The sequence below is a fragment of the Schistocerca piceifrons genome, chromosome 2 (assembly GCF_021461385.2).
Source record: "Schistocerca piceifrons isolate TAMUIC-IGC-003096 chromosome 2, iqSchPice1.1, whole genome shotgun sequence".
In the NCBI taxonomy this organism is placed as follows: domain Eukaryota; kingdom Metazoa; phylum Arthropoda; class Insecta; order Orthoptera; family Acrididae; genus Schistocerca; species Schistocerca piceifrons.
Window position 1 is genome coordinate 430,927,977 of NC_060139.1, and position 22,982 is coordinate 430,950,958.

The window sequence follows — 22,982 nt, forward strand, 5'->3', positions numbered from 1 at the left end:
TCCACAAACATGAGTGATATGCACATTACACGAGCACGGTCTGTATCCCTTTCATCAGCAGAGTGTACAACATATGCATGAAGGAGATGCTGCCACCTGGCAAGAATTCTGTCAGTGGATCATTGTCAGTGAGCGATTAATTCCAGATGTTCTATTCACTTATGAGTGAACATTTACCTGCAATGGAATCAACAACTCACGCAACTCTCATCTGTGGGCAAATGAAAATGTGCTCGCTTCTGTGGAAATCAATTTTCAGTGACGTTTCTCAGTCAACGTATGGTGCGGTATTATTGATAAGCAACTCATCAGTCCAGTTATTTTAGATTACCATCTTACTGGAACATAGTATCTTGAGTTTCTTCTAAATGTGGTACTTTCAATGTGATGGAGCTCCTACACATTCCGTACGGCCAGTGACACGGTATCTCAACACAACATATCCTGGTTGTTGGATTGGTCGCTGAGGCCATCCAAATGTACCCTATTGGATTACTGTTTGTGGGGGTGGCTGAATAGTGACACCTACAAGCACAGAGCAGACACAAGAGAGGAACATCTCGCTCATATTTTACATGCTTGTGACCAGGTAAAGGAATGCAAAATTGAGCTTTGATCGGTGACACAACATCTGTCTACAGGAGCAGTAACATGCACTGAAGTTGACGGTGGACTGTTTGAACATCTTCTGTGAGGAAATGTACACAATTAAACAAACCATATATAACACTATCTTAATTTACCATCACCTACCCCTTTCCCATTCCTAGCTATTTTCATTGGTTTACCCGGAGAAGGTTAAGAAAAGGGCATATATTTATTAGAAGTCTTTTGTTCAGAATCATCAGTAGTATCACCCGTCAAAGCATGTACCTTTCCTCCTGACTCATCCTGTATATAAACAAGCCTACAGCATGGCTGTGGGCATCAGGAGGAAATCTTTGTAGCCACCCTCCCCAAACTCCTTGTCTGATTCAGTTTCATTCATGATATCTTAATGATCTGGACCAGGCCTAACACAGCCTAACCTCATTTTTCCACAAACTTAGTAGCTTCTCTCCCATTTACTTAACATGGGGATACTCAACCCAGCATGTCACCTTCCTGAACAGTGACCTCCATCTCACTGAACACTCCATTCATACCTCTGTCCATATCAAGCACACTAACCACCGATAGTAACTGCACTTTGACAAGTGTGCCGCCTTCCACAACAAAAAAGTTGATCCCCCTTAGACTGGCCACCCATAGATAACATATGAAAAGTGATGAGAATTTCTTTGCCCAGTATGCAGCAGGTCTCACAATGGCATTCACAGATAGGCACTACTCCACAAATCCTGTGCTCAAACCGATTTCCCATGCCACATCCCCCCCCCCCCAATCACCCCATGAACCATGAACCTTGCCACTCGTGGGGAGGCTTATGTGCCTCAGTGATACAGGTAGCCATACCTTAGGTGCATTCAGAACTGAAGATATCCATTGAGAGGCCAGACAAATGTGTGGTTCCCAGAGAGAGGCAGCAGCCTTTTCAGTAGTTTCGGGGCAATAGTCTGGACGATTGACTGATGTGGCCTTGTAACATCAACCAAAACGGTATTGCTGTGCGGGTACATGAATGGCTGGAAGTAAGGGGAAACTATAGCCATAATTTTTCCAGAGAGCAGGCAGCTCCATTGTATGGTTAAATGATGATGGCATCCTCTTGAATAAAATATTCTGGAGGTAAAATAGTCCCCCATTGGATCTCCGGAACAGGACTTCTGGTCAGATGAATGAGGGGTTATAAATACAAAATTAAATAGGGGCAATGCAGGAGTAGGATCAATAATGAATAAAAAATAGGAATTTGGATAAGCTATTATGAACAACATGGTGAATGCATTACTGTAGCCAAGATAGACATGAAGCCTACAACTACCACAGCAGTACAAGTTTATATGCCCACTAGCTCCACAGATGAGGAAGAGATTGAAGAATTGTATGATGAGATAAAATATACAGGAAGCATGGGTAGCTTTGACGGATGAAATAGTAAAGGCAGCAGAGAATCAAGTAGGTAAGAAGATGAGAGATAGTGGAAATCCTTAGGTAATACTAGAGACATTGAATTTAATTGATGAAATGAGAAAATATAAAAATGCAGTAAATGAAGCAGGTGAAAGGGGATGCAAATGTCTAAAAAATGAGAATGACAGGAAGTACAGAATGGCTAAGTAGGAATGGCAAGAGGACAAATGTAAGAATGTAGCAGCATACATCACTAGTTGTAAGATACACTATGTGATCAAAAGTATCTGGACACCTGACACAAATTAATCACAAGTTTGTGGCACCCTCCATTGGTAATGCTGGAATTCAGTATGGTGTTGGCTCACCCTTAGCTTTGATGACAGCTTCTGCTTTTACAGGTATATGTTCAGTCAGGTGCTAGAAGGTTCCTTGAGGAATGGCAGCCCATTCTTCATGGAAGTCGGTGAGGCCATTAGGAACAGGTGCTCAATCATGTTGAAAGATGCAATCTCCATTCCTGAATTGCTCTTCAACAGTAGGAAGCAAGAAGGTGCTTAAAACATCAGTGTTAGCCTGTGCTGTGATAGTGCCACACAAAACAACAAGGGGTGCAATGCCCCTCCATGAGAAACACGACCACACCATAACACCACCACCTCCAAATTTTACTGTTGGCACTACACACGCTGGCAGAGGATGTTCACCGGGCATTCGCCATATCCATACCCTGCCATCGTATTGCCAAATTGTGAGCCATGATTCGTCACTCCACACAACATTTTTCCCCTGTTCAATCATCCAGTGTTTACAGTCCTTACTCCAAATGAGGTGTTGTTTGGCATTCACTGGCATGATGTGTGTCTTATGAGCAGCCAATCAATCAAGAAATCCAAGTTTTCTCATCTCCTACCTAAATGTCATAGTACTTGCAGTGGATCCTGTAGCAGTTTGGGATTCCTGTGTGATGGTCTGGACAGATGTCTGCCTATTACACATTGCAACCCTCTTCAACTGTCGGTGGTCTCAGTCAGTCAGCAGATGAGGTCAGACTGTACGCTTTTGTGCTGTATATATCCCTTCACATTTCCACTTCACTATCACATCAGACACAATGGACCTAGGTATGCTTAGGAGTCTGGAAATCTCGAGTACAGACGTATGACACAAGTGACACCCAATCACTTGACCAGGTTCGAAGTCCATGAGTTCTGCAGAGTACCCCATTCTGCTCTCTCATGATGTCTAATGACTAATGAGGTCACTGATTTGGAGTACCTGGCAGTAGGTGGCAGCATATTGCACCTAAAATGATAAGCGTATATTTTTGGAGGTGTCCGGATACTTTTGATCACATAGTGTAGATGTTACCTACAGGAAAATTAGACACCTTTGGAGAAAAGTCAATCACCATTATGAGTAACAAGAGCTCAGATGGAAAACCAGCAGGTAAAGCAGAAGGGTGGAAGGAATATGTAGAGGCCCTCAGCCCAGTCCACCAGCTGAACTGCAGTCCTGGCACTGTGTGTTCAGACAGCACAACGTAGCTGCACAGGTGTGTGTGTGTGTGTGTGGGGGGGGGGGGGGTCCTCTAGCTCATTAAATGATTCATCCAAAAACTAGCCAAGTTTTCATTCTTTTTTGTGTGCCTGTTGAAGACTCAGCACTTCATCTACTCCGTAAGTGGTCTTCTTACCACAAGCATTTACCCTGACATTAAAGTTTCCATTTTTCCTGATTATATTAAATCTTGATTAATGAGGTGAAGTTACGACCATACAGTTTGAATCCTAGGACATATTTCAAGTGTCAAAATATTAAGGCATTTCACAATTTGATATAAAGTTCAGGCAACTACAGTGATTTTCTGTGCTGAAGAAATAAAATACACTGTTCTCAAATCCAGTGTTAGTTGCTGCCCAGTGTGAAATAGCTACATAAAATGCTGAAATATTCACTCTCATACTAATATCAAGAGATTGTGTATATATATGTGTGTGTGTGTGTGTGTGTGTGTGTGTGAGTGTGTGTGTGTGTGTGTGTGTGTGTGTGTTAATATGTGGAGTATGAGATATGTAATGAAAATAGCCTTATAACAAATAGATAAGTAGAGAAACAAAATGAATTGTGAGTAGATCAATCATAAATGCATCAGAAAACTAGAAAGTACTTGAGGAATATGAAAGTCAATGTTAAGAAGTAAGTCAGCTGATTGAGTCTGCAAAAATTTTCTTTCCTGCAAAATTTGCAAAAATTTTGTTTCCTACAGAATTTCCATTTATGTTTCTTTGAAACAGATCATAAAATATTATTATAAATTATAATGTATATCAATCATTTGAAAATTATAGTTTTTATCTGTGACTTAGATTTTACAGACATATCAGAAGTACGTTACAATAGATAACTACAGATGGTGTACTACCTTCCAGCTGACATACAATATTTCTGAGTTAATGGCTCTAACTTTAACATCTCTTGGTGGTCCACTGGGAGCTTCTTCAGATGTAGTTACAGAAATGGATTCACTTGCATTGGAGACACCAACAGAATTTTCTGCAAGTACACGTATCTCATAGCTATGGGCTGGCTGCAATTCTGTGACTATAGCACTTGTCTGACTGCCATCTATCACCATATTATGGCTACTTCCTTGCCAGGAACCTAAAAACCAGTAAAAATGTTTTTTTTTTAATTTAAAATTCTCAGGATGTCTGTTTTATGTAATGATGGAAGTAGTAGTCATACTGTATATAAAATTGTACTTGTTATAACACATAAAAACAGTGATAAATTTATGAATTTAACCTCATGACATAAAAAGCAGTATTTATCATTATGTGTATTATACTTTGTTCACATTGCAAAGCATACTTTATAGGTATCAAAATTTTGGATAAATAACTCTTGCATGTTTTCTATCAATGATATAAAATGAAAAATAAAGCACGGATCTGGAAATATTACCTTATTTAATCCCTCTCTGCACTCATTAATAATTAAATAAGAAATTCATACCTAGCAGTGTGCAAAATCTTCTTTTGCTCTAACAAATCTGCAGGATGTTGTGGTATGGATATCATAAGACATGAAAGCAATGGGAAACTGTCCTGATCCATGGTTACTCAACTATCACCCACAATTTACACTGGTCGATCAGAGCTAAGGCTAAAGCATACACATCTCACTAAATATCATTCCATAAATGTCAAATACACATAAATCCAGATTAGCATTGGTGAGCCATGCAAACCGCTTCATCTCTTGGAATGTCCGTATACAATGAAATTGCTGAACATTGTTAAATGTTGTTGTATTACAGCCACAATATTGGTTATAACACAGTTCGAGACTAGTTTTTCAAGACAAATTGTGAAAATAATCTTCAGTAGAATAGAGCAGACATTCCTGTATGTTCACAGGCATGGATGATACCAAATGTATCTGTGTCCCGCTTCTATCCTACGTAAACATCTCCTACACATTGATATGTTTGTCACCTGCCTGAATGACCTTCTCTTGGTAAGTGAGAAACATTGCCTTCATTGGTTTTCATTGTACTCATACACTGCTGTCAGCTCACACAAATGTGCATCATAGATGATCAGTTCAAACAATCTTTTCAAAAAGCTCTTCACAGATTGTGAGGCTAAGATCTTTTTGGTCCTGAATCATGAGCCGTGGGATGAACTTGGTGGCAACATTATGCATTCCAAGATGCTGTCAGGATTTCATGATATGGTCCAACTGAAATGTTACATTCTTTTGCAGTGTCTCGGACAGTCAGTCTTTGATTGGCACACACAATTTCGTCAACATTCCTGATATGAGTGGCATCAGTAGTCGTCTGAGGTAATCCTGAACAAGGGTCATTTTTAACTTCCATCCAGCCAGTTTTAAACTGTGTGAACCAATCATAACATCAAGTATGGCTAAAGCACTCATCACTGTATGCTTCCTGCATCGTTTGGTGTGTCTCTGTAAAGGTTTTCTTGAGATCCACGCAAAATTTGACACAGAAGCATTGCTCCTCTTTCTGCCGTTACAGAATTTCCAAACTGTGCCACACAACATTCTACTCAATACAGCATTGGACAATAACTAACAGGCATACAACAGTGAAACTTACAGCAGTTACACATTAAACACAGGTGTGTGGAGGGACGCCAACAGCCTTTTTCTCCAACACACCATTGGGACGCAATTATGAATGTTCTGGAATTTTTTGAACAGACTTCCTATGTGAACCATTATTTTAACATAAAAATTATTTAATGGTTCTTGTAGGGTCTGCACATTTGGTTTCTGAAGGCAGTGTTTCTCTGCAAATATGCCCATATGATAGTTTGTAAAGGGGGGGGGGGGATGGATCTGGAAGTATGGAGTGTTTTTTAGTACTTTGAAAGATGAATGGCAACCTGCAAGTAGCCATAAAGAAAGGTCCAGTTTTGACCCTGTTAAAACCTGACTAATACCAATTTAAAAAAAAACACCTGAACACCTGACTACAATGTATTTCTTTTATTCCGTGAGAGTTGAGGGAGGGGAACAGAATGCACCCCCCCCCCCCCCCTCTGCCCGACCCTACTTGCCCCTGCAAATGTGTCCTTTTGTTTCTGTGCCCACTGTAATCTCTGTGCTCTGTGAGCAGCAGAAAGCAGGTTTATACGTGGAAGTATCTGGTTTCTGTTCCTCAAAGCAAGGAAATGGCTCTGGATAGTGTGCCAGCTCACTTGTCAGTGTTGTCCAGCAGTTAGCCAACTTCTTCTTTGGACGTTCAGTTGATTTTAATTGAGATCTTTCATTATGATGAGGAACAAATGCTACATACTTTCTCAGTAAATATGGCAACTGACCTTCTACATGATAATCTTTTATATTAATCCCATGTTTGACTTGATTGTGACTATACACCATTCAGAAGATGCTGTTTTGTTGTGTACACCCCCTGATTCTTTTCAAATATTGTATCTAAATTTGTGTTAGGTAGACAGGATGGAAACCAGTTACCAAAAAATCACTGATGCCATAATATTTTAATTTCTCTAGAATACTGCGAATTGCATGATCAAATACTTTTGACAGATCACAGCAGACAGTTCTAATTTGATTACTCATAGGTGTAAATTACCTAAATCTATGGATTCTTCGATTATATGTTTTCTGCAGACTCATAAGCAATAATATTTATACCCTTAATCTGTTGTTGGGTATTTACAGAAATATGAGGGGCACAGTGGAATGTGAATGAAGATCACCATCATAAGTGGTATTTTTTTTTTTTTAAAAGAAAGGAAGAGGCATCACTGTATACTAGGACATATATTCACTTGGAACCTGTGAGATGTTGCAAGTAAATAATGACACTGTGCAGCCATATTAGATGAGGTTGGTATTGGTATGTAATTGACCTTAGTACTTCTGGAGCTGCTAGCTGTCATTCCAGCCCTCTGCAACTTTTGTGTTGCAGATGATATCAGATTTTTGAGATGGAAATGTCAAAAAGCTGACTTAGTTTTCTTATTTTTATCCACTAATGTCTTATGGCATTATATTCTGTGGTAACTTCTCATTGAAGAAAAAATGTCTGTTACACAAGAGTGAACCATAAGGATAATAAGTGGTGTCCATTCCATAATCTCTTGTCGATAGCTCTGTGCACCATTGTGCATACTGTCAATACAGTAATTTACTCCCTTATGAAGTCTAGTGTTAACAGCCAATCACAGTTTGAAAACGATAGTAAAATTCATGAATATAATACTGGAAGGACAAATGATTTACACTATCAACAGCTCAACATTAGTATGGCATAGAAAGGAGTAAAGTATTCAGTGTTGTGTGTGTGTGTGTGTGTGTGTGTGTGTGTGTAATAATCTGAATTACCAGCAAGTTACTATATTTTTCATGAAGAACGTGGGCTATAATTCCAAAACTGACTCTTTACACATGATAGCAGGGGGTCATAACTTTGGTACTTGGAATATGAAAATAATTAACAGACATCACTGGTGATGAAAGAAGATTTTTCCAGTATGAACTGAGAGCAAATGATCAATCAGTGCACTAGAAAGACCTCCAGCTTGCCAAATGGAAGAAAAATAAATGTTTAAATTGAAACTGAAGTTAATGATAGTTTTTTCTCTTGATATTGAGAGTGTTGCCATGATTAAGTGAGTGTCTGTAGGTCAAACCATTACCCATATACACACAAAGAAGTGCTAATCAAGCAGTGTGAAAGAGTAAGGAGAATACAGTTGCTTGGTTGGTTGGTTTGGGGAAGGGGACCAAACAGGGAGGTCATTGGTCCCCATCAGATTAAGGAATGATGAGGAAGAAAATTGTCCATGTCCTTTCAAAGAAATCAGCCTGGCATTTGCCCGGAGTGATTTAGAGAAATAACTGAAAACCTAAATAAGGATGGCCAGATGGCGGGTTGAACTGTCATCCTCCAAAATGTGAGCCCAGGTGGTAATCACTGCACCACTTCACTCAGTACTGAGGAACAGTAGATTAGATTTATTATAGAAAAAACTCAGGATTCTGCACCAGGGTAACATGTCATCTTACAGGTCCCTATCTGTCGGGCAGTTTTTAATGATCATAAGCATTCCTATGCTCCAGCATTCTCCCATTCACCAGTTCTTGCTCCATGTTATGTCTGTCTCTTCATAGAAGTGAAAAGTGCTCTGAAACGAATGTATCACATATTCGGTCTGTAAAAATGGTAAAAGCAAAAATGATAGAGTTGTTGGACTGATGAGCCATAACATTGTTTTCAGCAAAAGAAGGCGTGTATGCAACTCAGATACATAAGGCAGGAGAATATGTTGAAAGGGGTAAAAGTTAGCTGTAACTCAATTGCAGTAAGTCACATTTCTTACACCAGTCAGATTACTGAACAGTCACACTTATAGGGAACCCCTTGAGTGCAAGGTCACAAAAGACCAGTGATTTGTACAGCATTTGATGATCTACACATTGCCTACCTCACAACCACAATTTTGGTTACTAATGGCATCAGGGGGTTGGACTGGAGTATCAATATTGAGCACAGCATCTGGCTACAGAGCATAGTTGAGCTGCTTAGTCTCCAAGTAACTAACTGGAGTGCTGCAGTGCTAGTGGTGTTGACACAAAGCACAGCAATGGCAATGATAAACAAAGTAAACATTGCATTATATCTACAACAACAGTTTCAAAATTTAACATTTCACCACAAAGCTGAACCAAGAAATTTTGCAAAGTGAGAAAGAGATAACAGGTGAAATATTGGTGTTTTTGCAAGATGAGTCAGTGACATGTGTTGTGTTGTATATGCACAACTGCGTGGACGATGAACATGAGAAAGAAAGTGATGATGATATGTGCTTAACAAGTGAAAGTAACATTGAAGCAAGTGGCAAGCCATGTAATTCGTCATCCTTTTTGGGAACGGAGCCACAAATCCCACCTCCAGTGAAATGTAGTAAAGGACAGTCACTATACTAAACATAATTACTTCATGGAAGATCATTCACAGTATAGTAAAAAATCAGTTATGAACAGATTTTGAATAAGTCCGCAGCAACCTGACCATGTAGTGCATGTGGAAAACTATGGATATTCATGAGAGGACATGGCACACTTGTTGCAAAAACTGGTGTTTGCGCATTTCAAGGATGCTCTTTACAATTTACAGGATGTGCATGATAGTGACCTACTATGTTACGCACATCAGACTGCACATGACATAGATAACAATGATTACGAGGGAAGCAGTGGATGGTTGCATAACTTCAGATAGTGCTACAGAACTGAAAGATGTAAGATAATGAAATTTTTTTAAAAAAATCAGCTTGATGATGCACAGCAAACTGCAGATTCAGCTCAAGAATTTATTGATGAAATAAACAAACTTACCCATTATTCAGCAATGATTTCAGTTATTTTACCGAGTGAGGTGCCACAGTGGTTAGCACACTGGCCTCACATTCAAGAGGCTGACAGTTCAAACTCACATCCAGCCATCCTGATTTAGGTTTTCTATGATTTCCCTAAATCGCTTCAGGCAAATGCCAGGATGGTTCCTTTAAAAGAGCATGGCCATCTTCCTTCCCTAATCCGATAGGACGGATGACTTTTCTGTTTGGTCCCTCCCCCAAATCAACTAACGAATCAATTGGTTTAAGCTCTGACCAACTGGAATTCGAAGAGGAAACGCATATGAAAGGAAACCTGGAAATTAGAGGTACCAAGGGAGTTTTATCAAAATCAATTAACATCAATGCCTTAAGGCACTCACATACAATTATGCTGACTGTTAATCAGGATGGTAAATTAACTGGAAAGTTATTTATTGTGCTGCAAGAAGTTTGAGGTGCTTTGTACCCTGCAATTCTTTCACATGTACATAATCTTGCAAGGGAAATAGGGAATATTTGCATCACAGCAAGCAAGAGTGGGAAAAGGGTGCAACAGAACTACAACTATGGTATGAACACTGCTTTTGGCCAGTAGCTGATCCAGATAATTTGCCTTTGCTTGATTCCTGGTCTGCATATGAAAACCATACTCCTTTAGAGCAAACGATCCTTCCATAAAAATGCGTAACATTTTGATTCATACCATTTGAAACTACTGGAGAAATTCAGCCTCAGGATTTTTTTTTTTTTGTGCCTATAAAACAAATCATACATTATCTGCAACTACACCTTAGAGGATAACCAGTTGCACGATAAGCTACATGACAGGCTTTTGCATTTGGTTGCTTGCCATCACATTTCATCAGTTCTCATCATCCTGTTACACAAATATGATTCTGTATGCATTCTGTAAGAATGGGTATCATATATCTGAACACCCTCATTGTTTGTAACTCCCAAGAAGTTCACCTTCGATCTTGATGGTCTGAACCTCTGTGATCATTGTGGCATGCCACTTTTCATTCAGTGTTCATGGTGGAAGTTAATGGTTTGATCTGAACATTTCTTGAATGTCAATGATGTCCGTTTTGTGAAGTGTAATACATACATACAATAGAAGCTTGATCTCTGCACCTCCTGGATATTCATATTCTTTTGCCTTCCTGTTGCACATGGTGAGTTATTAGCAGTTAATATTTTTCCTGTTGTAATTGTTTACACAATACTTTCAAATAACTAAAGATTGAACTTGTGAGCTCACACTCAAGGGGTTCTTTGTTAGTATGTAAGTGTACAGTAAAATCAATTGGTTTGATTAACATATTCTCATTAACACTCGCTGCTAATGTGTTCCGTTTCCCGTATACCCCTAAATGTCCTTTTGCATGTGGAAACTACACAGAGTGAGTGGTCCAGAGTTCAACCTTCATTCAGATTCTGCATTTTACCATGTGAGCTCTGCTTTGGAAGGCAATTATTAGAAAGTTCCCTCAACATAGGTTTCACTGTGCTCACAAGTGCTATTTTCCACTGTCAGAGTCTTTATGCTCACAATAATGCCCTTTTATATTTGCATCAGGTTTCAGGGCCACTGGAGTGAAGGTTGTGTTGTTGGTTGCTTGTTTTTATCATTAGACACTCATCTAGACGTCTTTTCTGTTCTTTTGTTAATGAACATGTGTTGATTTCTTCTCAATATTGCCTTAAGAGGAAACTTCTCCACTCTTGCTATTTTCTTTTATAGAAATGCGGTGAACCACTACTACAGCAATTTACATGTACAAAGAAATAAATTTTATATACATGAATGTCATAATGAGAAACAAAGTTCAGCTTTCAGCTAGAGAACAGGTTGGGAAACAAAAGAAACAGCAATCAAAGATGCTTTCATCTGATAGTGCCTACACATAGTAATATGGTTAGAAATGTAAGTAAAGATCTGGCAGAATGTAAATACTTTAGAGATAAAGGAGATCACTCACTGAATAGCAGACATGCTATGTCCACATCACCAGCAGTGGTCAACATGTTTATGGAGACTTTTGAAGAAGAAGCTCTCGAGTTGACAGTCTACAAGCCCTCTTGCTTTTTTTTATATATAGATAATATATTTGTTATGTAGTCGCATGGATGACATCACCCTCAAGACTTTCTGCAGTATCTGAACTCACTGCACCAGAATGTCAGGTTCACAACGGAGGTAGAAGAAAACAACCAGCTTCCATTTCTAGATGTTCTCGTCAAGCAAAGACCAGATGGCATACTAGAACACAGTGTCTACCATAAGCTGACACAGTGAGAAGGTGTCCTGAGCACACTGGTGCACAGACCACATGAAATCTGGACCCTGACAGCCTAACAGCTGAATTACAGCACTTACAGGCCGTGTTTTGACTGACGGGTTACAACAACCAACAGATAAAATGCTCCTTAAGACCAAAGAACCCAAGACTGCTGCCTTCCAAGGATGAAGACAAACCAGCTGTGATGGCAATTATACCAAACGTTGGAAACACAGCAGCCAAGATGGACAGCATACTCCAAAAATATAATGTCAAGTGTGTGTTTCACCACCAAACAAAACCAAGACATTATTAAGCTCAGTCAAGGACGACTTAGGATTATGGAAACTGGGAGTGTACCACATTCCTTGCCAGTGCAGGAAAAGGAAAATGTATACAGGCCAGACCATCCGAACGGTACGGGAGAAATGCAGTGAACATAAACGCCACACAGACAATGCACAGCTGACTGAAGTGGAGATCTGGCTGCATGACAAGCTAATAGATAAAGACAGCAGTTTCCAGTTAATCAAAGCCTGGGATCCAGCCTTATGATTAAAATACAATGACAGTCTACATGTATATATGCTCCAGTCAGGACATTTGAAACAGAAGACACATTGTCACAATGGTGGCAAAGTTCCAGAGAGGCCCATGGCCATGGGAGGACTGTGGTCCATAATCTGTCGCAGAGCACCCTGCTTTCCCCAACACCCAGTGCCGCACGTCTCCCACCAACAGGCGCAGACTGCACCAAAGTGCCACAACAGAGGTTGTGGGAGGGGGTACAGATTATACAAAGTCGGCACCCATAAAAGATCAATAAAACTCTAGGAACACCTGAAGATGTTAAGAAGTCAGCTTGCTGAAATATCACACCTGTTGAACGACAGCACCTGGCTTAATACCCAAGAAATTAAAAAAAAAATCATTCTGTTTTGTGTGTCTGTCAACAACTAAATGTTTCTGCTATATATTTTTTAAAAAGGAGAAGCCACACAGCAGTTGCTTAGTACACAATCTTTTATTGTGTACATAACCAGTTTCAGGACTCTTAAAGTTCCATCATCTGGTCTAAAAAATAAAATCACTTAACAATCTGAGATCATCCCTGCCCCCAATGTTGTCATGGAACCAAAGGTTTCATGTCAAAAGGATAAAAGGGGTGTAAATTCCATAAAAACTGTTCTGCTATACTGAGTTCTCTGTTGCCCAAAAGAACAGACATCATGTAGGTATAAAGAGGATATCTGAAATGACTGTAGGAAACCAAAGGGCTGGCAGAGTGGGTTATAACAAGCACATTTCACACAGCTACCGATGTCCGCATCCCTTAGCATACAGTGCTAGGTATTGTTGAACAGTTTGTGTGGCACCAAAAGGGTAGGCACACAACGTGCTATCTGAGCCGTCATGATAGCAGGCCTGCAGGGCAACAATTTCAATGTTTTTATGACATCAAGGTCCCCCCCCCCCCCCCCCCCCCCCCCTTGAACCATGGACCTTGCCGTTGGTGGGGAGGCTTGTGTGCCTCAGTGATACAGATAGCCGTACTGTAGGTCCAACCACAACGGAGGGGTATCTGTTGAGAGGCCAGACAAACATGTGGTTCCTGAAGAGGGGCAGCAGCCCAGCAGCCTTTTCAGTAGCTGCAGGGGCAACAGTCTGGATGATTGACTGATGCGGCCTTGTAACACTAACAAAAATGGCCTTGCTGTGCTGGTACTGCGAATGGCTGAAAGCAAGGGGAAACTACGGCCGTAATTTTTCCCGAGGGCATGCAGCTTTACTGTATGGTTAAATGATGATGGCTTCCTCTTGGGTAAAACATTCCGGAGGTAAAATAGTCCCCCATTCGGATCTCCGGGTGCGGACTACTCAAGAGGATTTCGTTATCAGGAGCATGGAGTCAGATCCCGTAATTGGGCAGGTAGGTTAGAAAATTTAAAAAGTGAAATGGTTATGTTGAAGTTAGATATAGTGGGAATTAGTGAAGTTCGGTGGCAGGAGGAACAAGACTTCTGGTCAGGTCACTACAGGATTATAAACACAAAATCAAATAGGGATAATGCAGGAGTAGGTTTAATAATGAATAGGAAAATAGGAATGCGGGTAAGCTACTACAAACAGCATAGTGAACGCATTATTGTGACCAAGATATATACGAAGCCCACGCCTACCACAGTAATATAAGTTTATATGCCTACTAGCTCAGCAGATGGCGAAGAAATTGAAATAAAAGAAATTATTCAGATTGTGAAGGGAGACGAAAATTTAATAGTCATGGGAGATGGGAATTCATCAGTAGGAAAAGGGAGAGAAGGAAACGTAGTAGGTGAATATGAATTGGGGGTAAGAAACGAAAGAGGAAGCCTCTTGGTAGAATTTTGCACAGAACACAACCTAATCATAGCTAACACTCGGTTCAAGAATCATAAAAGAAGATTGTATACATGGAATAAGCCTGGAGATACTGACAGGTTTCAGATAGATTATATAATGGTAAGACAGAGATTTAGGAACCAGGTTTTAAATTGTAAGACATTTCCAGGGGCAGATGTGGACTCTGACCACAATGTATTGGTTATGAACTGTAGATTAAAACTGAAGAAACTGCAAAAAGGTGGGAATTTAAGGAATGGGACGTGGATAAACTGACTAAACCAGAGGTTGTACAGAGTTTCATGAAGAGCATAAGGGAACAATTGACAGGAATGGGGGAAAGAAATACAGTTGGAGAAGAATGTGTAGGTTTGAGGGATGAAATGGTGAAGGCAGCAGAGGATCAAGTAGGTAAAAAGACGAGGACTAGTAGAAATCCTTGGGTAACAGAAGAAATATTGAATTTAATTGATGAAAGGAGAAAATATAAAAATGCAGTAAATGAAGCAGGCAAAAAGGAATACAAACACCTCAAAAATGAGATCGACAGAAAGTGCAAAATGGCTAACCAGGGATGGCTAGAGGATAAATGTAAGGATGTAGAGGCTTATCTCACTAGGGGTAAGATAGATACTGCCTACAGGAAAATTAAGGAGACCTTTGGAGAAAAGAGAACCACTTGTATGAATATCAAGAGCTCATATGGAAACCCAATTCTAAGCAAAGAAGGGAAAGCAGAAAGGTGGAAGGAGTATATAGAGGGTCTATACAAGGGCGATGTACTTGAGGACAATATTATGGAAATGGAAGATATGATACTGCGTGAAGAGTTTGACAGAGCACTGAAAGACCTGAGTCGAAACAAAACTCCAGGAGTAGACAACATTCCATTAGAACTGCTGACAGCTTTGGGAGAGCCAGTCCTGACAAAACTCTACCATCTGGTGAGCAAGATGTATGAGACAGGCGAAATACCCTCAGACTTCAAGAAGAATATAATAATTCCAATCCCAAAGAAAGCAGGTGTTGACAGATGTGAAAATTACCGAACTATCAGTTTATAAGTCACGGTTGCAAAATACTAACGCGAATTCCTTACAGACGAATGGAAAAACTAGTAGAAGCCGACCTCGGGGAAGATCAGTTTGGATTTCGTAGAAATATCGGACACGTGAGGCAATACTGACCATACGACTTATCTTAGAAGCTAGATTAAGGAAAGGCAAACCTACGTTCCTAGCATTTGTAGACTCAGAGAAAGCTTTTGACAATGTTGACTGGAATACTCTCTTTCAAATTCTGAAGGTGGCAGGGGTAAAATACAGGGAGCGAAAAGATATTTAGAATTTGTACAGAAACCAGATGGCAGTTACAAGAGTCGAGGGACATGAAAGGGAAGCAGTGGTTGGGAAGGGAGTGAGACAGGGTTGTAGCCTCTCCCCGATGTTATTCAATCTCTATATTGAGCAAGCAGTGAAGGAAACAAAAGAAAAGTTAGGAGTAGGTATTAAAATCCATGGAGAAGAAATAAAAACTTTGAGGTTCGCCGATGACATTGTAATTCTGTCAGAGACAGCAAAGGACTTGGAAGAGCAGTTGAACGGAATGGATAGTGTCTTGAAAGGAGGATATAAGAAGAACATCAACAAAAGCAAACCCGGATATTGGAATGCAGTCGAATTAAATCGGGTGATGCTGAGGGAATTAGATTAGGAAATGAGAGACTTAAAGTAGTAAAGGAGTTTTGCTATTTGGGGAGCAAAATAACTGATGATGGTTGAAGTAGAGAGGATATAAAATGTAGACTGGCTATGGCAAGGAAAGCATTTATGAAGAAGAGAAATTTTTTAACATCGAGTATAGGTTTAAGTGTCAGGAAGTCATTTCTGAAAGTATTTGTATGGAGTGTAGCCATGTATGGAAGTGAAACATGGATGATAAATAGTTTGGACAAGAAGAGAATAGAAGCTTTCAAAATGTGGTGCTACAGAAGAATGCTGAAGATTAGATGGGTAGATCACATAACTAATGAGGAAGTATTGAATAGGATTGGGGAGAAGTTTGTGGCACAACTTGACTAGAAGAAGGGATCGATTGGTAGGACATGTTCTGAGGCATCAAGGTATCACCAGTTTAGAATTGGAGGGCAGCGTGGAGGGTAAAAATCGTAGAGGGAGACCAAGAGATGAATACACTAAGCAGATTCAGAAGGATGTAGGCTGCAGTATGTACTGGGAGATGAAGAAGCTTTCACAGGATAGAGTAGCATGGAGAGCTGCATCAAACCAGTCTCAGGACTGAAGACCACAACAACAACAATGACATCAAGGTAAAAGAGACATTGGGTTGAAGTTTTATTACCTTTATTTACAAACACTGTACCCAATATATTTGCAGATATTCCAGGCTGGCCAACACTACAGGTTTTCTGCATCTTACTGGGATGTGTATGCATTGCTCTTGACTGTGCAAATGCCCGTTTGATAGGTGTTGCATAGAAGGCAGCACCTGTGCCCACTGCACACTCTGTTTTGCCCTGGGTCAGTTTGTCATCAAACAGGGACACTCTTGTGTTTGTTACTGTGTTGAGTAGACAGGAAATGGAGCACTATTCTAGAGTGAAAGGGCAGACATGCTTATTGGGCATGCTTATAGGGCAATCGATGGAAATGCCCATGCTGCCCAATGTTGGTACATTTGGCAGTTTCCGAATCATCGAGTGCCAGATCCACACACATTTAGCTTCATCCTGTGGTCCCTATAAGAGACAGGTTCACTTGAGGTATGTTTTCCACTGGCGTGTTTTCATAATGGCTCTGTGCATTTAAGATACACTTCGAAAACCGATGTATTCACTTTGTGTAAAGGATGAGAAGACGTGATGAATGCGGCCGTGAGTGCACAGTGCATACATCAGGGCTTGAGTAGGAGACATCAGCATTGCTGGAAAAGCACACCCTCAATAATCTCATGGTGTGCTGCATGGGAAATGGGCATAAGCCTTTCCCCAATTTGGCTTTTGTGGCATGAAGATGATTTGCACCCTTCCACCTCCAGGAGGGTGATGCCCTTGACCGAGACTATTTTCTACATCAAATTGAATTCTGTCCGTGGTTTTTTGAAAAGGTAGGCCATTCAGTGGGCCTCTCTGAACCATGCACTTTTTATAGAGGAGGCATCCTTTACAAAGCAGGGTATGTACAACAGCCACAATCAGCACGTGTGAGTAGGGGAAAATCTGCACACTGCCTTTGTTCATGGTCACCAACATCACTTTGCTGTCAACATTTGGGGTGTCTTGGTAGGTCATAATCTGATCAGTCCATACATGTTCCAACCATTGATTGAATGCAAACAGATCTTAATTTTTATAAGAGAAGCTCTGCCAGAGTTGTTGGAACATGTTCCACTCAACATGTGATGATGAATGTGGTACCACCATGACAGTGCAAATGCATTTGGATGGAGCCTTTGGTGAGAACTGGATAGGGCACAGTGGGCTGGTGTCATTTCCTGCACATTCCCCTGACGTGATGCCCACAGATTTTTTTCTTCCAGGGTCACCTAAAATCTGTTGTCTATGAAACACCCATTAAGACTGAGGAAGATCTGATAGCATGCATCATGGCACCCTCCAATGCAGTATCCACTTTGCCAGAAGTGTTTGAAAGAGTGCAACAATCACTCCAAGGTCGTTGCATGGTGTGCATTCAAGCAGGAGGGCATTATTTTCTAGCACATTTTGTTATTGTTTTCAAATAAAGTTTATAAAATTTCACCCCGATTTCTCATTTACCTTCATGCCATAAATACATTGAAATAGTTAGAAAATCGCTCTCAGATAACAGAGGTAAAACACATGGGAAAAAACGAACTCCAAGCTTATCAATCGAAACCTTCCACATTAACCCACGGTGTACCACAAGGCTCCATTTTAGGTCCCTTTCTCTTCCTAATTTTCATAAACGACTTCCCCCTACACGTTCAACACTCCGAACCAGTGCTATTTGCAGATGACACAAGCATATTAATTGAAGGTGAAAATGAAATGGCTCTAAGTTTAAATGCTAAAGTCACAAGTGAAAATGTCTCAGAGTGGTTTATGAGGAATAAATTACTGATAAACCCTCAAAAAACAGTCGTCTTACACTTCCATACACAACAAAATAAAAACCCATTAAAACCAAACATGTCAATGGAAAACCAAAGAATTAACAGTGTCAGTGAAGCAAAATTTCTTGGCATCTACTTACAAGACAATCTTAAATGGAATTCCCACATCACTTCATTAAATTCTAAACTATCCAAAATTACTTATGCGATGAGGATTATATGGAACAACACAAGTCCTGAAACAGTTAGAGCCGTGTATTATGCTTGCATACACTCCCTATTAAGATATGGCATCATATTCTGGGGAAATTCTTCTCATTGCATAACCACATTCCGGAAACAAAAAAAGATTGTGAGGGTAATGAAAAATGCCAACAGCCGAAAATCATGCAAACCATTCTTTCTTTAAAGAACTGGGGATTCTACCCCTACCATGTATCTATATACTAGAAGTTGTAATGTTCCTAAAAAAAAGCATGCTAAAAAATGGAAATGTATTTATTCAAAATAAATCTGTACATGAACACCATACAAAGGCAAATAGTGACATACACAGACGTCATTGTTATACCACACAGTGCAAGAAAGGTGTATATCACACAGGTTCACATTTGTTTAATAAGCTGCCAAGTAACCTAAAGGCCATAAACAAAATCCATAGCTTTAAAAAATCTGTAACATCATATCTCTTGGAAAATTGTTTTTACTCAGTAACACAGTATCTTGAAAAACAAGTTGGTTGTATCAATATAAAAATGTAATGTAACAATATAGCAATATAAAAATGTAACAATTTATAAATGTAATGTATACACCAATGTAACAGTATATTAATGTAATATCATTTTGTCCAACATCTAAGGTATGGTATATGTACCACAAAGATTCAGGACGTAAATAAATAAATAAATAAATAAATAGTTGCCCTGCAGACCTGCTACAATGAAGGCCTGTACTGCATGTTGTGTGCCTACTCTCTTGGTGGTGTGTGATGCTGTTCAACAATGCCTAGCGCTGCACACTAAGGGGTGTGAGTATGGGTTGCTATGTGGAATATGCTTGTTATGATCCACTCTATCAGACCTCTAATTTTCTACATTCATTTCAGATACATCCATTGTACACTACTGGCCATTAAACTTGCTACACCAAGAAGAAATGCAGATGATAAACGGGTATTCATTGGACAAATATATTATACTAGAACTGACATGTGATTACATTTTCACACAATTTGTGTGCATAGATCCTGAGAAATCAGTACCCAGAACAACCACCTCTGGCCATAATAATGGCCTTGATACTTCTGGGCATTGAGTGAAACAGAGCTTGGATGGCGTGTACAGGTACAGCTGCCCATGCAGCATCAACACGATACCACAGTTCATCAAGAGTAGTGACTGGCGTACTGTGACGAGCCAGTTGCTCAGCCACCATTGACCAGACGTTTTCAATTGGTGAGAGATCTGGAGAATGTGCTGACCAGGACAGCAGTTGAACATTTTCTGTATCCAGAAAGGCCTGTACAGGACTTGCAACATGCGGTCATGCATTATCCTCCTGAAATGTAGGGTTTCATAGGGATTGAATGAAGGGTAGAGCCACGGGTTGTAACACATCTGAAATGTAACGTCCACTGTTCAAAGTGCCGTCAATGCGAACAAGAGGTGACCAACACGTGTAACCAATGGCACCGAATACCATCATTCCGGGTGATACGCCAGTATGGTGATGATGAATACACGCTTCCAATGTGCATTCACTGCGATGTCGCCAAACACGGATGCGACCATCATGATGCTGTAAACAGAACCTGGATTCATCTGAAAAAATGACGTTTTTCCATTCGTGCACCCAGGTTTGTCGTTGGGTAAACCATCGCAGCTGCTCCTGTCTGTGATGCAGCATCAAGGGTAACCGCAGCCATGGTCTCCAAGCTGATAGTCGATGCTGCTGCAAATGTTGAACTGTTATTGGAGATGGTTGTTATCTTGCAAACGTCCCCATCTGTTGACTCAGGGATTGAGACATGGCTGCACGATCCGTTACAGCCGTGCAGATAAGATGCCTGTCATCTCGACTGCTAGTGATACGAGGCCATTGGGATCCAGCACGGTGTTCTATATTACCCTCCTGAACCCACCGATTCCATATTCTGCTAACAGACATTGGATCCGGACCAACACAAGCAGCAGTGTCGCTATACGATAAACTGCAATCGTGGTAGGCTTCAATCTGACCTTTATCAAGGTTGGAAACATGATGGTACGCATTTCTCCTCCTTTCACGAGGCATCACAACAATGTGTCACTTGGCAATGCCGGTCAACTGCTGTTTGTGTATGAGAAATCGGTTGGAAACTTTCCTCATGTCAGTACGTTGTAGGTGTCGCCACCGGTGCCAACCTTGTGTGAATGCTCTGAAAAGCTAATCCTTTGCATATCACAGCATCTACTTCCTGTCAGTTAAATTTCGCGTATGTAGCACGTCATCTTCATGGTGTAGCAATTTAAATGGCCAGTAGTGTAATTAAGGTGAGACAGCCAAAGATTGCTTGAATGCAGATGCACACCAGCCTTGAACTCTTACAGGAATTAGCAAAATGCCATGAGTAATAATGATAATGGGCAAGGGACACCACATTAGTAGTGTGTGGATAAGTTGAGAATTTGGATCTGATGGGAGGCTGTACTGTTGCAATGACCACTGTACGTGGATGGTAGTCAGATCATCTGCCTAGTAAGCAGGAGACGTGGGTTCAAATCCCACTCTGGTGCACTCATTGATTTCAATCTGGCATTACTTTGTGTCTTAACTCATAATGGCTGCTGGATCAGAGTGGTGCCTGTTCTTTCAGACACGCGTAGAAACTTATACTGACATGAAAGTATATGTGGAACTTGACAGGCAACATACGGGGAATATGTCAGTATCTCAGAAAATAATAACTGGAATTTTATGAAACAAATTTCATTTTGCAAATAAAACTGCAGTGCATTCGAATTTCAATTTTTGGGTCACTCCTGTACATGTCATCCTTGAAAGTGAATTTGCAATCCTTATAGCTGTACAGATTTTGAAATTAAAAAATCAAGTAAGTCTATAGCTGTCTGCAGTTCAAAAATACATTGCACCAGTTATAATTCTTCCACGCTGTCAATGCTGTTTACAGGTTCAGGATGATTTAATTACTATTCATATGCACCTGGAAATCACTCTGGCTGCTATCAAGTGATTAGAAGCTGCAGTGAATGGCCATACTGGTAATACTACTGAAAGTGACATACTAGAGATACCAAAGATATCTCAAGTACTGTCTTCTCTTGTGGGTATTATCCCTTTATCCAGGAAGTACGGGAGCTATCTATTTTCAGCAACTAGACTGCAAAATGGGATTCACTAGTACACTTGGGTTACTGTACAGGATACTCATGCTACTGCATTCATTCTTCTTAGCAATAAGTTTGAGGAGCTGTTTGTAACCTAAACTGATCCAGGATCACACATTTTGATTACAGGGAAGCCTGCTGTGTCTCATGTGAGGGGGGAACATATGGAAAAGATTAGGGGTTTGTTACCATATTTCACAATAGGGCACTATGGACTGCAGGACCCACCTTAATTTTTAAGCAGTTTTTTTAAAATAACATTTTTATTATTTGATTGTAAGGCCAGACTAAAGAAAAATCTCAGTTTATAAAACTGAACTGACCTTTATTTATCCCTGAAAATTGTTATCTGAACTTTCTTCTTATTTTTCTTCTTCTTCCTCTTCATCAGCATTGTCCTCTTCATATATATGTTCTTCAGTGCCGTGAAAAGTGTTATTTATGCCACACTTCTTGAAAAATTTAGCAGTAATGTCTTCTCTCACTCTAGACCATGCCTGCTTCATCCAGTGACAAACTTGTTTGATTGTTTGTCATTTATCGAGACATGAAGAGCCTGCAATTGTGAAGTAAGTCCTGCCAGAATAACAGCAAGCTCTGTATTTCCCTGTCTCAATTTCTCTTTCACAGAATTTTTAAATGACTGCTAAACTAATCTAGCACAGGAAGAGAACTCTTCTTCAGTAAAGCACCTTCCCTTCTCTCCCACACTCTATTAACCCATTTCATATTAGCATCATCCATCCAATCCTTGCCATGTATGTGAACAACATCTATCAGTATTTCAGAAGGTTTTGGTATTGTTTTGCACTTGAAAATGACCTTTGCATTAAATTTAGTGCTGCCAGTACAACATGACCGGACAACAGTGTTGTGAATTTTTTCAGGTCCACTTGTTT

The 22,982-nt window shown here is 40.1% G+C and overlaps 1 protein-coding gene across 1 annotated transcript in view; it reads right to left on the reverse strand.

The window, feature by feature from the left end:
- Positions 1-22,982, reverse strand: part of LOC124775447 (Down syndrome cell adhesion molecule-like protein Dscam2) — a 157,502-nt gene that overhangs the window by 51,283 nt on the left and 83,237 nt on the right. The window contains exon 10 of the mRNA XM_047250280.1: positions 4,439-4,677. Within this exon, the coding sequence (XP_047106236.1) occupies positions 4,439-4,677 (239 nt within the window). The remainder of the gene's footprint in view (positions 1-4,438; positions 4,678-22,982) is intronic.